At 40.9% G+C, this 16,616-nt stretch overlaps 1 protein-coding gene across 5 annotated transcripts in view; it reads left to right on the forward strand.

Moving 5' to 3' along the window:
* LOC110991112 (hyalin-like) overlaps nucleotides 1-16,616 on the forward strand; it is a 41,764-nt gene that overhangs the window by 7,077 nt on the left and 18,071 nt on the right. For 2 of the 5 annotated variants that reach the window (XM_022256288.2, XM_022256289.2), the window contains 15 exons: nucleotides 354-599; nucleotides 1,901-2,164; nucleotides 2,469-2,735; nucleotides 3,515-3,778; nucleotides 4,460-4,723; nucleotides 5,267-5,533; nucleotides 6,354-6,620; nucleotides 7,073-7,336; nucleotides 8,608-8,874; nucleotides 9,463-9,726; nucleotides 10,352-10,615; nucleotides 11,248-11,346; nucleotides 13,827-13,919; nucleotides 14,884-14,973; nucleotides 16,026-16,124. In XM_022256288.2, the coding sequence (XP_022111980.2) occupies nucleotides 354-599; nucleotides 1,901-2,164; nucleotides 2,469-2,735; nucleotides 3,515-3,778; nucleotides 4,460-4,723; nucleotides 5,267-5,533; nucleotides 6,354-6,620; nucleotides 7,073-7,336; nucleotides 8,608-8,874; nucleotides 9,463-9,726; nucleotides 10,352-10,615; nucleotides 11,248-11,346; nucleotides 13,827-13,919; nucleotides 14,884-14,973; nucleotides 16,026-16,124 (3,279 nt within the window). The remainder of the gene's footprint in view (nucleotides 1-353; nucleotides 600-1,900; nucleotides 2,165-2,468; nucleotides 2,736-3,514; nucleotides 3,779-4,459; nucleotides 4,724-5,266; nucleotides 5,534-6,353; nucleotides 6,621-7,072; nucleotides 7,337-8,607; nucleotides 8,875-9,462; nucleotides 9,727-10,351; nucleotides 10,616-11,247; nucleotides 11,347-13,826; nucleotides 13,920-14,883; nucleotides 14,974-16,025; nucleotides 16,125-16,616) is intronic. The other 3 variants (XM_022256290.2, XM_022256291.2, XM_087134865.1) reach the window with 3 other exon arrangements.

Raw genomic sequence — 16,616 nt, forward strand, 5'->3', positions numbered from 1 at the left:
AATAAATCTAATTTCATTAGCCTTAAGAGTTGCACCTGACAAAAATCACTTTCCAACTGTGATGATTCAGTGCCACTGCATTATAAGGTCAGCAAGACTCATCTGTCACTTGAGAAAATTCAGACTTTTTATTATAATTTGTATAATATTTTTCCCTGTAAGCCATTTTAGGTTCCTTAAGAAGTGATTTTTCACGTACCATCTGCTTGAGGAAGTTCACATGCATCTTTATCAACACTATCCTGGGAGGCTCTGCATGTTGTGTTACTGTAGGAGTGCAGATTTGCCAAAATTTGTATGAATTACCAACAATAATTGATCGAGGTGTTGAAATAGACTCGTTTTCCGTGCAGATTACCTCCCTCCCGTCTTTGTCAGCTGTCCACCGGATATTTTTATGAAGGCTGGAAGTGGTGAAGACAGGGCCGTGGTCACGTGGGACGACCCCCGAGCTGTGGACAACAGTGGGGCCGAGCCGAATATTGTGTGTGACCGGACATCTGGAAGCTGGTTCTCTGGGACTACCTTTGTGACGTGCACAGCCAGTGATGGCACCGGGAATTCAGTGTCTGACTGCATCTTCAATGTAACAGTCACAGGTAGTGTATACGCTTGCTTTTGACTCCTTGAGAATTTGGAGCCAATCTCGACTTTTAAGAGCACGATCCTTTATAAATATGCTCATTTCATTTCACATCTGTAACTGGCCGAACAAGTAATTATTTCATAATTTTTGTCTGTATCTTGCACGAAACGGTTTTGCAATTTGGCCAGTGCGTTAGCAGCTTCAGATAATTCAAGCTGATAATTGCACTGTAAATCATCAAAAGTATCTGCAAGAGATAAAAAAAAAGTGCCCCTGATAGTTAGGATGTCAGTTTTCATGTGTTTATGCAAGAATTACATTTCCTGGAGTGGAAGATGTTACGCTGTTGGCATAAAGAACATGGTTAACATTGCTTTATATTGCTCTACATTGCTGAATGTTTTAATAGGGAGAAGAATCTTGCATCCTGATATTATCTCTACAAATGACTATCCAAAAAGACTTAGATCTGAGATTGAAAACACTGCTTGTTTCTTGAGAAACTACTTTGAAGTTGTCAACCACTGATGGCAGAAGGGGGGAGGCAGTGGCACCCCCACTTTTTGAGGGGGAGGTATAGTCCCCCGCCCCCCCTTTTTGCAGGTCTAATAATGGGGTGTGGCTCAATGGATCAGCCTATTAACCCTAATCATTCTGAATCCAAAAAGTAGATCCATGATTCCATGGTCCCTACAGGGTTACTGTTTATGGCTGATGCCTGATGATCTCACAACTCCCTCCCTTCCCCACCTTGAAAATCATTCTGCCGCCGTTATTGTCAACTCTCTCTGGACTTCTTACACAACCAGGGAAGTGGCGTCGGATGACTGCATTATTTTTGAAAAGTTCTCACCGAGTTTGAAGAGATCTGAAGAGAGGGTACAAACTTGCCTGCAAACAAGGCAATGACGCATGGAACAATGGGGGTTCCAAGTTTCTCTGTCCAATGCATTATCCCCACAGATCATGCATGGAGGCCCTCCACATGACTTGTGCTACATATTTGTTCTTGATCACATCTATGCCTTGTGGAAAGTTATTATTAGAGTTTTATTTTGCTAAATGGTGCGAAAAACTAGCTTAAAAAATTACAGTGTGTTTCACTTTTTCTCGGTGCACTTGATGTTTCAGCATAGGTAGGTGGTATTTTGTACTAAACAGTGACAATGATACAGCTATGAACGGAAAAAAAAGACTTTCTGAGTGTAATTCTACGAAGGTTTTTTTTGTGTAAGTCCCACACTGATGATAAAGTGGGACATGGATAAGGACAAAATCTTGTGTTAAAAATTGTAATTCTTTTCTCCTTAACAGATGAGAAAGCCCCAGTTATGACATGCCCCGCTAGCGGCTCCTGGAACGTGGACTCGGGTGCGGATGTTGCTACCGTCATTTGGTCTCCGTTACCAGAGGCCACCGATAACATCGACGGCAAACTTCAGGTCACCTGCACAGACGCCCTGGGAAATGTTGTGAATTCGGGCGATGAGTTTCCGGTGGGAGAAACGAGTGTGTTCTGTTTGGCTTCTGACAAGAGTGGGAACCAGGGACGATGTGGGTTCAGCATCACCGTCGTGGGTACGTGTGTTCTTCTGTGATCCAAATTCATTGTCTGCATGAGGTCATAGGCGAAAGCAGAAACTTGCATAAGCCATTGTTTAATTTAGATAATCAGTTTTTATCATGATTTCCTTATTTTCCTTTCCCCTTTTAATATCATCTCATTTATCACTGCTTGCACCTTTCACTGACCCTACCTCCCATTTCTTGTGATGTGCTGTGTGCTAAGCGGTAGAAATTATGCATGTCCAATTTCGTATGCAAGACGTGAGCTGTAGTTACTGACAGACGTAGTTCGTGAGCCGATTTTACGTTTTCCCAGATAACGAAGGACCGATTGTCACGTGCCCGAGCAGTGTCACGCAGAACGTGGAAACCGGGAAGGCAGACGCAGCAGTGAAATGGTCCCCGTTGCCGTCAGCCGAGGATGCGGTGGAAGGTCCGGTACCCACTGTCGTGTGTACAGATGAGGGCGGCAAGGCTGCTGAGTCCGGCAACCGATTCCCTGCTGGTAACACCATGGTCACATGCTCGGCAATGGATTCCGTCGGGAATAAAGGCAACTGCAGCTTCCTTATTATTATCCTAGGTAGGTGCTATGTTCCTTTTGAGCAAATTTGTACACACAATGTTTCGAGAAACTTCATATCGACACCAATCTTGTGGCTGCAGTTTTCCTAATGTTCTCTGTCTTCTCCGTTCTCTGTCTGTCCAATCCGTCCCCTTCCCTCAATGTCCTCAGTTGCTTGATTTTAAAAACGAAACTCCCTCTACCCACTTGTACTGCTGACCTCCTCAATCTCCTCGCCCCCATGCCATGTCAGCCCGGGCGCTAGCCAGCCATCACCAGCTTAGGTAGTTAGGGGGCCACAGTATCGGCTAGAAGGGTACACCATGAGAACAATGGATAATTTTGATGCCTATTGCTGATGGTGTGGGGGGACAGGTAGCTGCTCCCCCGGGGAGTGGAGGGTGACCAATTCAGGTTCCCCTTTCGTGACGGGCCTGCCCTGTACCCGAGTATTGTTTTCATTATTGAAAACATGTTCTCCCCTCTCTGAGTCAGTGCGTTGTTCTATTTACCAATACTTAAAAAAAAAAAGCTTGGGTGATAAAAGCTCATTTTATAAGGTAATATCTTTACAATTATAAAAAGTTGTATCATATTCCCAATGCAGCCAAATACTGCATTTGCCTTATGACTTGACTCTTTCATGTTTTTGGAAATTTTGTTTGTGTAATTATTTTTACTTCAGTTAAGTCAAAGTATCTAGTTCATAAATTGTCAGTTTGCTTCCTTTTGTCAGTGAAAATGCCTAAATACCAATGCTTGTGTCTGAATAAATAAAAGACTTGCGTCTTTCACAGATAATGAGGCTCCGATAATGACTTGTCCAGATGACATCGTCCGCAATGTAGATGCAGGGAAAGCGGTTGCTACTGTAGACTGGCCCATCATGCCCCAAGCCAATGACACCGTAGATGGGCTGCTTGCTGTCACGTGTAGCGATGGGTCTGGCGGACTTGTCAGTTCAGGCGATGAATTTCCAGTTGATGTCACAATGGTGACGTGCACGGCTTCAGATACCAGTCATAACGAAGGCACCTGTAGTTTTTTGATCACTGTGATTGGTAAAGATAACTGATTTGGTTGATTTGAATGTTTGAAATTTTTATTTGCTGATAAGAGTGGAATGATATCAGTTGGTTATTAAATTTGATTGCTTTGATTTGTTTGATTCAAGAATTTCTTGTTTCTTTTCTTGCTTGAATTAGAGTCACAGATTTGATCGATATGAATATATCGATTAACTTTGATGAGATGCTTGAAACTTTGATTTCCATTGATTGAATACATCACTCACGGACGGGTCATTTTATAAATAAGGGTCCACAGGTGTGACATTTTTGTGTCCCTGTTTTAACCATCCTATGTACTTTGGCATGGAAACATCATTAATTAAACTTGATTTCAAACTGTTATTGTTTATTTGGCAAGTGCATTTCGTAATCACTTTTGGAAATTAAAGAATGTATTCTGAGCTTCCAAAATCATATGTCAGATGTGACTGAGATGCACAAAAAAATTGGACCCCAAATTCATGGAGTGGCCCTGATGACGTTAAGATATAGAAGTGAAGCCCAGCAGATGATGCTAACGGTAGCTGTTTTAGACGGTCATGATATTGAATTGATATGATTGATTTCATTGAAGAAATCTATTTGATCTGTCAAAGATAATACACGGTAATGTTTGAACAATACTATTTTCAAGCATTAACATGTGAGTAACTGCTTTTTTTTTTTTTGCAGACAATGAAGACCCATTCATAGCCTGCCCAGAAAACATTTTTCAAGATTTAGATGCGGGTTCAGATGTTGGTACCGTCCACTGGCCCACCCAGCCCTCAGCCAATGACACGGTAGATGGATCCCTGGCCGTCACGTGCACGGATGATTCGGGCATAGTCGTGAAATCTGGAGACACGTTTTCAGTAGGGGCTACAATAGTGACATGCAAAGCTATCGATGGGAGCGGTAACGAGGCCAATTGCAGCTTTACGATAAATTTGAAAGGTAGAGACACAGCTCCCGTTGGTGAAATTGCTTCATGGCATTCATTTTTTATGACTGGTTTTGCAGCATCTTGTCATCTGTATCTTATATCGCTGAACAGATGCCCATTTTTTTCACACGGAGTTTGCCTGTCATAAAATATATTCATAACCATGAACTTAGCCATATAACCAAATCACGATTGCTACTACCATCGCCGTTATCCTTATACCATTAGGGTCATGCATGCTGCCCGTTGACAGCTGGGGTGCATTTTGGCAGTCTTTCACAAAATGATGTGTTTCTGTCACTTTGTTTAATTGGAGTTCCTCATCATCTGGTGCAGTTCTTATTCATGTAACATTTCATAGGAAATAGGAATTCACCGACAAGAAACATGTGAAAAATAGAAACATGTTTTTTGACTGCTTAATGCAACTTGGTTTTCAGCATCCACACCAAGTTTCATCACATGTTTTGTTTGAATGCTTTCAGTGGAAAAAAAAAAGCAAAAATTGCAAACTTCCTGTAACAGGTGTCTTGAGTGAACTTTGTATTTTTCAGATGTTGAAGGGCCTGTTGTCACATGCCCAAAGGACAGCAGGCAGAATGTAGAACCAGGACGAGCTAGTGCAGCAGTAGACTGGTCCCCGTCTCCATCAGCCGAAGATGTTGTGGATGGTCTGGTACCTAATTTAACTTGCAAGGCCGAAGATGGCAAACTGGTTGAGTCGGGCGGAAGGTTTCCCGTTGGGAAAACGAAGATCACCTGCCTTGCTGTCGATTCAGCACGGAATGAAGGAAACTGCAGTTTTGTCATCACAGTCGTTGGCAAGTACACAGAAGAGGTCTGAACCCAAACCGTTGTCATGTTTACAAAATATTTGAATCTCTTATCAATCACAGCACAACAGCTTGACACTAAGTTGTCAGCGCACTTTTTTGTCAAACGTTTCTTAATTATGGTGTACAGTCTTCAGTTTAGTATTTCACAAACTTAGGTTTTTCTCCACGAATGATCTGACAGTGGGTTTCAAAAGTATAGTTCTCTATTTCTGGTAAATATTTAGGGGGCAGATCCAGGATTTTCGTAAGGGGGTGTGGATCCAGGATTTTCGGGGGGGGCGTTGAACTAAAATATTGAGTGTTGCTGCTGTAAAATTAGGGAGGTTGGGTGACCGGAAGCAGAACTGTTGTTTTTACGCCGTTGCCACATTTATGGAGCAGGGGTCCACTCCATTCTTTCTTCCCCTCCCCTGCATCTGTATCTTCTCTTTTTTATTTATTTTTTGGTGAAAAAAGGAAGGGGGGTTGCACCCCTAATGCCCCCTGAATCTGCCCCTGATGTTTGCATCTATGAATGGTCAAGTGGATTTTGATCGAGCATTGTGCGTGACCATCAGGAACATTGCTTTGCCAAATTACTCTTTCTCTTGAAAATTACCCCCATTTTTAATGGGCATTAGCCTTATAGAGAGTGTTTTCAAAGATGCAGCATTTTTTACGACAGCGTATTTGATAAAGAAAAAAACTGTGGAGACATGGCAAGATGTGGGTTTGAATAATTGAATTTACAGTTGTCAATCACAAAGATTGACTCTCTTGAAAGACATGTACGAAGCATGTCTGTATTCATCTGCTTTCCTCCTAGATAATGAATCTCCAGTTTTCACATGCTTGATCAGTAACATCACCGAGAATGTCTCACCAGGATTGGCCATCGGTATCATACATTGGCCCTCTGTGCCCTTCGCTAATGATACCGTAGATGGTCCAGTTGCTGTTTCGTGCTTCGACAGCTTGGGCAAACTTGTCAGTTCAGGAGACCCGTTTGCTGTCGGTGTTACCGTGGTGACTTGCAAAGCCTCAGATAGCAGTGGGAATGAGGCCAGCTGTCGCTTCACCATCACTGTGATAGGTACGGTTGTTCCAGCACAGATTGTTTCATTTTTATCAGCTTCAACAAAATGACAGGAAGCCAGACATATCGGTGGATGGTTGGCTGCAAGTAAGCTCGGAGCCTTCAGTAGGGCTATCCACTTGTTCCCTGAATGAACATCTGTTTGCAGTGAACACTCTTCGTAAATTAATGCATATGCACTGACAGTGTGTCATGCCAAGCTTACTGTCCCAACAATGGGCAAATTCAAATACCAGCTGTACTATTTTCGACAGAGTTACCTTTGGTTATTCTAATAACTGATACTCTTAGAGTAAATGAAGCATGGAATTGTCCCAGTTTCAGCATTTCTCAGTGGCTTAAGTTTATACGGGCACAACATTTTCAGTAGTGATTTAAGCTTGGGATGAGAGTATCATTCAGCTGTCTCTTTTGATAGCATCAATAACCTGGAATTTCTTCCTGTGCAGACAACGAAGGCCCGGTAATGACCTGCCCTCGAAACGTCTCGCAGGATTTGGACCCGGGATCATCTGCTGGTGTGGTAGTCTGGCCCACCCTGCCCTTGGCCAGCGACACCGTGGACGGTTTTCTCACTGTCACCTGCGAGAATGATTCGGGCGATCCTGTCAGTTCGGGTGATGAGTTTCCCGTCGGTGTCACGGTGGTGACTTGCGAAGCGACTGACGACAGTGGTAACAAGGGAAGATGTGATTTTGCAATCACAGTGAAAGGTAGCATGCCGATCCGTGCCCGTAGAGTGTAGCGCGTCACTTCAGTCACTCTGCACCATTTGATATGTTTGGCTTGTGCATTAACTTCTGCAGTAACAGCCATATTCCCATTTCCATTGGTTGACCAGCTTTTGGCAATCACGCTTACAGACATTATAATTACCGCAAATGGGTCACTTGGGAGACATTCCCATAGGAACGTGCACAAAATTTTTCAAACTTTACCGTCCCATAATTCAGTATTCCCTAATCCGATCTTAACCAAACTTTGCATGTTTTCCTTTATGACCCTAATCTATCATCTCTCAAAATGTGGACCATAAAAATTTTCCTCCTTTTGGTAGTTGGAGCATGAGGGAGACATTCAAATGTCTCCCTAATGACCGATGTCTCCCTATTGTTGAAAAATTTACCACAAAATGTCTCCCAAACGACCTATTTGGAAATATTCAAATAGTGAGGTTTATCATCATAGCCATCCTCATTGTTTACAGTTTGGCATGGTCATCGGTTGCAGTGTGCCAGCTAGCTATAAGTCACATACTTTCTGAAACAAATAAATTGCTCGGCATGGTAACGGCTTCACGCCAGATGACATGTAAACACGCAGGAATTCCCTGGGTTGTAACAACGAGGGCATTCAACAACAGTGTGGTGAATTCTACATGGACTGACTGGATGATGTCAACACTCCTCCCCATACTGAAGCACAGGCTTAGACTGGTCCATGGAAGTTGAGCCTGTGTGGTGCCCTCAAGTGGCCGTGGGCCACTGCCAGGCTTTTTGTTGTAAAATGCTCCGTTTAACACCGTCTGTCTGTGTTTCAAAAAAGTTACCATGTGGTAAGAAATGTGGCAGAGATCCTGAACAAACGGCTACCAATGGAGGGCAGCATTTCGTAGAGTCCTACTTGGTAAAGGACTTTAACTTTAGCATCTTGTCCTTTTAAAAAGTCAGCATTTGGCGCAAAATATACCTCATCTGGGGCAAGTTCCTTTGGGAGTTGTCTGCTTTGGGCAGAAGCACCCCCTCATCAGTTGAAACGAGCCATGTTGGTCGGGACGATAGCAAAGCAAGCGTAACGGATGTATTTTATAGTCATTTGTGAACCAGCAAAGTGCAGTTCCCAACCAAGGATCCTCTTTTGCTAGGAAAATTCTGCCCTCTCTTGGTTCCTCTTGGGGCCCATATCATCGATAAGTGGTTAATGATCTACTAGCCATTCATATTGAAGAAGCACAGGCCCATTGAATTTATTTTGTCACTTTCAGATAATGAGGACCCAGTGGTTACGTGCCCAAACAGCAGCACACAGAACGTGGAGCCAGGAAAGGCCGATGCAGCTGTAGACTGGTCCCCTTCCCCATCGGCCGAGGATAATGTAGACGGTCTGGTTCCAAATGTCACCTGTGTGGACAAGAGCGGCAAGACAATCGAGTCAGGTGGACGATTTCCTGCCGGTGACACAACAATCACTTGCCTAGCTGTTGATTCTTCACAAAATGAAGGGAACTGCACTTTTTTCATTAAAATAAAGGGTGAGATTGAAGCTTTGGTTTTTCTTATTGCCAGTCTCCAGTTTTTCCTGTCTGAATCAGCTATTTTCCCTTAGAGCATTTGAACATAAAACAGTTGTAAAGCATAGGTTGTAAAGAATGATTATTTCTCTCTAGATGAACAGATTTAACACAGGCCAGAAACCCCAATCGGTCATGAATCTAAAAGCCCAAATATGATGACATTGTTGATCTAGAACAACTTCCACTGAGTAATTGAATTATAGTTCTTGTGCAAACCATTTCATTGAAGAGACCATGTTTATTCTCATAGAGATCACAGATTCAAGATATACAGATTATGCAGATCTCCCTGCTGTACTTTTCTTCCTGTACAAAAAAATCTAAGAGAAAAATAATCCATTATTTTAGTTCCTTTACTAAAAGTTTCCTCACTGAAATTATGTTTCAGTAATGTTGGATTTATAATTAGTGTGAATTTTACCATATAACAAAGACGGTATCTGAAATCGAGATGACTGTAGTGACCAGACCAAACAAAATGTTGCAGCCCGCGGATGAAAGTTCACATTTTATGTTTTGAGGTTTTCAACTTTACATCTTGGACAGACAACGAAGCCCCAGTCATGACTTGCCCAGGAAACATGTCCAGCAATGTTGATTCGGGCTCAGCTGTTGGTACCATCCACTGGCCCACAGTTCCATCTGCCAATGACACAGTAGATGGGCCACTCCCTGTCACATGCAAGGATGATACAGGCAGACTTGTCAGTTCTGGAGATGAGTTTCCAGTTGGTGCGACGACGGTGAAGTGTGAAGCTGCCGATAGCAGCGGTAACCAGGACAGATGCAGCTTTGTGGTCACTGTAACCGGTAAGACTGTACATTTTATATTTGAGTTGACGGCATGACATTAGATTTGTTTGATTTGTAATCAATATGAAGTTGAGTGTCTGACATAAACTGATTCTTTGATTGATTGCTAGATTAATGGACCTGAAACATAATGATGTCACACTTTGTTTACAGCAGTGCTTTCTTATGGTTGCTTAAAGGATCAAACCCCATGATCACAACCATAGGAAAGCCCATGTGTAAACAGCAGGGAATCATTAGCCTTTGTGAAGCATGGAGGGTGCATTAGGAGGGTGCTATTTGAAGTGGGTATTTAACTTTGGAGTAAACACAACAGATTTTACCCAAACTAAATAGTGCCCTCCTGCTGTGTCTTCCACGCCTCAAATAGGCTAATTATGGTAGGTCTGTATGGTTTATTCTTTGTTAAACCTTTTGTTTAGAATTCTGGGAATCATATTGATTTTATTTCATCTCATTCCAGCCGAGCTAGAATTCTTCTTATTGAGTGATGAAAAACTGATCTGCTCACATAAAAGCAGATAGCTCAGTCTGGCAGATAATCTTGTTGATCTAGTCAACATAAAAACGATACAGAAAGTTTTGGAAAACCAAACTCTGGTTAATAATCTTTCTCTCACAGACAGTGAAGCTCCAGAGATGACTTGTCCAAAGGACATCATCCAAGCTGCAGGTCCAGGAGAGACATCCACCTCCGTGGACTGGCCTACCCTGCCCACAGCTAATGACACAGTAGACGGCCTGCTCACCGTCACGTGCAGTGATGATTTGGGCAGACTTGTGAGCTCAGGAGACGCGTTTCCAATCGGCATCACAGTGGTGACGTGCAGGGCTGCCGACGACAGTGACAACAAGGCCAACTGTAGCTTTGCAATCACTGTACCAGGTAGTGCATGACATTCTCACACTGAACAAATTGATTGATTGGAATTAGTTTTTGTTATATTGAATATTCCACTTAACTTTACAAATACGTGGAAGACAAATTAATTTTTTTTCTCTCCGTCTTGTTTCTGACATTTCAACAGGCCATTACCTGAACATATCCAAAGTGCCTTGCTTATTAGTGATTTCTGTTGATAATTATTTGATGTGCTAAAAACTGTTCAAAATTTGCCCACAATTACATGAAATATTTTGTTTTCTGGTTCACTTCGGATAGTAAGAATAAAGGGTTAATTGCTTAAATGATTGTTGGCTGAAAACTCCGTCCTTTTCATTGTGCATTATGGTCTTCCTACTGTCAAATTGCAAATGATATTTGGAAAATTGGACTGTTAAATTATTTGTAAGTTCATGAAAAAATTATTTGGTATTATTTGATAAAAAAGAATTACTGATGTGAATTAAATCATGTCTCGGGTTCAGCCTTGATTATTATGAAGTAAGCTCAATCAACTTATTAAGAAAAACAAGCGCTATGTACTACCATCAAGATAAAGCATTCCCAAATGTGAAATTAGAAATTTGTGTCACAGTTTATGAAAACTGGAGGTGGTTGTGGCATTTTTTTTTCAGAGTGTGGCGATGAGGAAACTTGCCAAAATGGAGGAACGTTTCTGGAATCTTTCTGCAATTGCTCATGCCCGTCACCTTACACGGGCAAAACCTGCACGGGTAGGATTGTCTCATTTTACAACTGCATGCCTTTTCGTTTATTATGATTATTTTTTGTCCCGTGCCTCCTTGTACTGATGACTGTGTCAAAGTTTTGGGAATTTTAGTTGAAAAACGACAGTTTGGGTTCATTACTGCATAGTAGTCGTTAGGCTTACATGAAATTATGTACATCAGTTACTGCATTTTTTGTGAATCAAGAATGAGGATAAAACCAACTCAAAATATCACACGGTCACTTGTTTTCCACACTAACTGCTTATAAATGCATCTCCTATTTTCTGAGACAAGTAAATTTGTGTTTTAAGGGATGGATGGTTGTCTCAATTTTCAAGTGTGGTGTCAAATCTCCAAGGAATAAATCCATTCAAAAGTGGGAAATGACATTCTTGCTGTACTTTCATCAAAAGACGGATAAAACTGCAGAGAGAATATTCAAGGAAATGCTTGAAGTTAAGTCGCAAACGAAATCTAGCATTTTTAATAACCAATACAAAAAATTTTTGTTTGATGGGTGAACAAGTTCATTGTACCGGCAATCATGTCTTTTTGTTGGGAGGAGTAGACTACCTCAGCTGCAGTCTTCAGATATTGGCTGTCAAATCTTCCCAGATTTATGAAAAGTTAATCACACTTAATTCACTGGGGATCGGTTGCGTGTAGACATGAGTAAAAATAACCCCGTGCTGCCTAGGTAGTCACTTTTCTTGTACCAAAGAAAAGCTCTTTTCAGTTTGTATTTTAGTTATAGACCTTTCATTGAACCAAATTCATGTGTGTGAAGCCTAGTTTCCATGCAAATTGAAATGAGTGAGGAAGGTAGTCAGATCTAATCACAGAGAGTGGTTTTCACTTCGTCGTTTTCTGAAGTTCAGCCCATTTTAGACAGAATAATATAGAGTGTGTGCAGTTGCAGAGTTTCACCCCTTTTCTGAGTATCATTTCTCGATTTAGTCATGTTCCCCTTTGCTGTTATTGAGTATTATTTATTTGTTTGGTCAGCAAATGTTATTTATTAGCTAATGTCAGTAAAAGCGTCCACAGAATGCCTGCCCGAATATTTTTCTCAGCACTGTCACAGATATGGCTTTGACAATGAGTTTGGGATATTGTAAGGTTTCTTTTTTATACCATACTCCCCTTTTCAAAAATACAGCATGTTTGGTCTGGAGTAGAAATTACGGGAAACAATCAACCGTGATGAATTTCACACACAGTTTCATTATTAGCAATTCAGGTGAAACAAAGTTGATGTCGTGAAATAATACCAATAAGAAGTTCCCAACTGACAAATAGTCTCAGTTGCATTTATCTGAATTGTGAACTGAACTTGGGGGAGTATTGCCCATGATATTTTTGTTGTGACTTCTTGTATCTTTGATACTTGGTGGTATCATCAGTTGTGCCTTCTACATTTTTAACTCATTAGTTGTCATAACTAAGGATCTCAACCATGCCCATCGAGGTGACTTTCACTTCTGTGTGATTTCCCTTCTCAGGTTTGGCTGTGACCGGCCTTTACCGGCTGTCGTCTTGAAAAGAGAAGGATTTCATGTCATGCCAAGGAAATTCTGTTTTCATGTGGTGGAAAGATACTTTCCAAAGCTTAAATAGCTAAACCTCATGAAATGCAGCCCGTCACGTGCATGCCAAAATGACACACATTCAAGCCTTTCATCCAACAGTCGAGCCTTTCATCCAACATTAATACTGCTGAAAACGTCAAAGCTTCCGCCTCGTCGTCCATCTCTTCGCAGTTTTATTTTTCCTTCCCCTACATGTAGTTAGAACCTCATGCCAGATCTTCATTGGAAAGTTATTCAATATTCACTCTGGCTTAGTTTTCAAAAGAAATAGTATCCCGACTTGTACTGTTTTCATGTTGCTGAAATGAACATAAAGATATTCCATTAATCAGGGAAACTGTTATTTATGCAAATCACTAGAAGTTTTGGCTACTTCTTTAATGAATTTTTCATCAGTGTCACGTAAAGAATGTGTGTTTTTGGAGGGTATGATTTCCAAGGGTACTCAAACCTAAGGACCGCCCAGAAACATTGGAAGTTAAAATATGTCACGAGCTAATTTGGCCCATCAGGCTAACTTGTCAAGTGATATTTGGTTTCATTAGCATGCAATGATTGATGAGACCAATCCTTGAAATAGTTGCCGTTCAGTCCGTAGGGTCTCCCCCCCTGTGTATAAACCATTGTAGCTGGACCCATTCACTGCATACATGGGTAACTAAAACACATGCCACCCTCCAATCAGATCACCACTCTCCTTGGTCAAAGGGGTGGTCTAGTCCGGTACCAGATTTTTACCCTGGGTGGAGAGACACAAACCCTAACCACCAAGCCCACAGTCCACCTCAGAAGTGTGTTTCTCTCTTATGTTTTGAGTGCATCTTTATGTTCAACTGGAAGCAAATTTTATTGAGAATTCACTGTTAGTGTGTGTTTGTTGTTGTTTTACTGTAGCTTGTGAACCTTGTCAGAATGGCGGTCATTCACAAGATCCTGACACCTGTGCATGTCAGTGTCCAGAAGTGTATGCTGGCCTTTTGTGTTCAGGTGGGTAGACTAGCTGCATTTCCGTCTGCAAAAACCGATAGTTGAATCATAAATTTATTCATACCTCATTGGATGTAAATACGACATGTCGCTTTGTGGTTGTTTTTCAACGTGATTTGGCAATTTTTTCTTTCCCGTTTAAATTATATTGAGGTTTTCGTCTGATAAAGTTTCTAATCTTGTATATTATTTCCTGTTGTCTCATGCCTCTTTTCTTTCCAACCACTTCGAGTTTTTCTTTTTCTGTAATTTCAATACAGCAATTTACATTGAAATCTCTTCTCAACTTATGTTGAGGGCTCTTCATGCTGTGCAACTTTACCAAGCACCGTGCAAGGCGCCGGATGTTGTATCAGTCCAATTAATGCTAACAAATTCAATAATAAAGTTGTAGCAATGTGTGTGTTGCGAGATCGGTGCAGAGATTGTGGGCTGCAGCAATGGTGATCAGTGCCAAGATTGCATGCCACAATATTCACACATGTTCAGGCATAGATTATTGGGTGCAATACCGTACATTTAACGTTACATTCTTTCGCACGATTGTTTGTCAAGGGTACCACGAGAAATCCTCCCCTAGCGGATGATTTTTGTCAAAGGTCCGGACCTTAAAAATATCTCTGGGATTGAGAAAAATTGCCAGGACACTCTAGTCACTCTCAAACATTGGTGTCCTTCCACACGATGGCATTTTGTAAGATTTCTCAAGTATGAGAAAATTCTCAAGCTTTTCAATGTTTCAATGCTCTGTGAAAAGGGCATACGACTGTGTCATATACTAAATCACTAAAAATTTGTGCAGCATTGTGAAATTACGACAGAAATTCTCGGAACAATTCATGAAAAGCAATTATCTTAAACAAAATGAGAAGCAATAATCCAGAAAGACATTACAGCATTTTTGCACATTATAAAATCACTACACGTGTACCTACTTGCATCCTTTTGTTCTTATGTCTCTTAGAATGCAAGGAATGCGTGAATGGTGGGAACCAGGATAAAGACACTTGCGTCTGCGATTGCTTCAATTCCTACATGGGCGTTCTCTGCGATGGTAATGACTGAAACTTTTACCAGTTGTAGAAATTTGTGCAACTTTTCTTCCAATGCTTGGCGTGACGTACAGTGTGATGATGATGAAACATTTATTTCAATGCTACCATTCTTTACAATGTAACCAAATATGTTACATTACTTAAGTACTGAATATACCTGGTCATTAAATTGAGTAACATTACATGAAATAGGATTATACATTTGATAAATTAGATGACAACATTTAGGTTTAAGGTTATGCAGGAATGCCTTTGTACCCCAACCTATAGACAGACAAAAACAACCGTACAATCTAACAGGGGACAGACAAATGACAAACAAGACAAAACAAACCCTTGTGAAACAATGCCGCAATAATAGAGCACAAATAAATATGATTTAGGAATGAGCCGAGCAACTGGGTTTTTAGTTTTCTAACAAACACAGATAAAGAAGGTAATGATTTGAGAGAATCACAATTGGATATCACAATTAGTATTCATTAAGTCATTGGGAGTTTTATATACCAGGTCTTCTCATATATAAAGCACAACCCCTCCACCTTGCTTACTTTGCCTACAGCTCCCTTCAGTGGTATAATTTGGGATTCGTACTAAAGGGTCATGTACATCATTTAACCAAATTTCTGATATTCCAATAGCTGTAAAGTCCTTTTGTAGAAGGTTAAGGTACTGAGCAATACTCGATATGTTTTTTCGTAGGCTACTAGCATTGAAATGTACCAATTTGATATCCGTGCTCATATGGAAATTGTCAACAAAGTTCACAGGTACTGTCTGGAATATCAAAGTTGATATCAGGGTCTATACTGAAAAACCTATCAACAATCAGAAAACTGACGGTGTGAAACTGTCACTCTTTCACCTGGGAAGTTTCAGGGCTGGTTCCTGCCCTTTGTGAATTTGAGTAAGGTGAAGTTCAGTTGTTTCAGTAATGATAAACATTGTTGACAGATGATGGTATCGAACTGCAAAGTATACTTGCAGATGTCTTAATATCTTGTTACTGTGCATACATAACTGAGCATTCTTCCTTGTTTTTGTGTATCAGTTTGCCCGCCAGACATCAAGTGTGATAATGCTGGGCAATTTGAGGAGGCGGCCTGCCGATGTAACTGCCCGCCTCCTTGGACTGGACCAACCTGCTCAGGTGACTGCAAAAGTAATCGGTTCTGGGAAATCTGAAATACAGTTCATGCAGTGGTCATTTAATTATAAAGGAATCGCAAAAAAATCTTTTCATTTTACCATGTAAATGTAGGAGTTGCAAAAGCTTTTCTTGAAATAAGCTGCACTTTTTTCCGAATTTATTATTGAATCTCATCGTTAACATTCAGCATTTTCAGTTTATTTTGCAGCTTTATTCATACTAGAATATTACTTTACAATGAAAGCCAGATTGATTTCTTCTTTATTAATGTGCAAAGTGACACCTGTCTAATAGCACTCATTGCTTATATCATAGTAAATTATACATAACATAGACGTGCATATATTCTGTACAAGGTCTTGTTGTGATTCTCAATACTCGAAAGTTGTCAGTATGGAAGTAGAACTTTGCTGAAATATGACGTAAAAGAGAAGTCATTCATCATTTGTTTCTGGTGATGAAACATCCTCTCAAACACTCTAGGCTCTGTAG

This window comes from Acanthaster planci, linkage group LG03 (genome assembly GCF_054643075.1).
Source record: "Acanthaster planci isolate LZ-2023a linkage group LG03, COTS_SCS, whole genome shotgun sequence".
In the NCBI taxonomy this organism is placed as follows: Eukaryota; Metazoa; Echinodermata; class Asteroidea; order Valvatida; family Acanthasteridae; genus Acanthaster; species Acanthaster planci.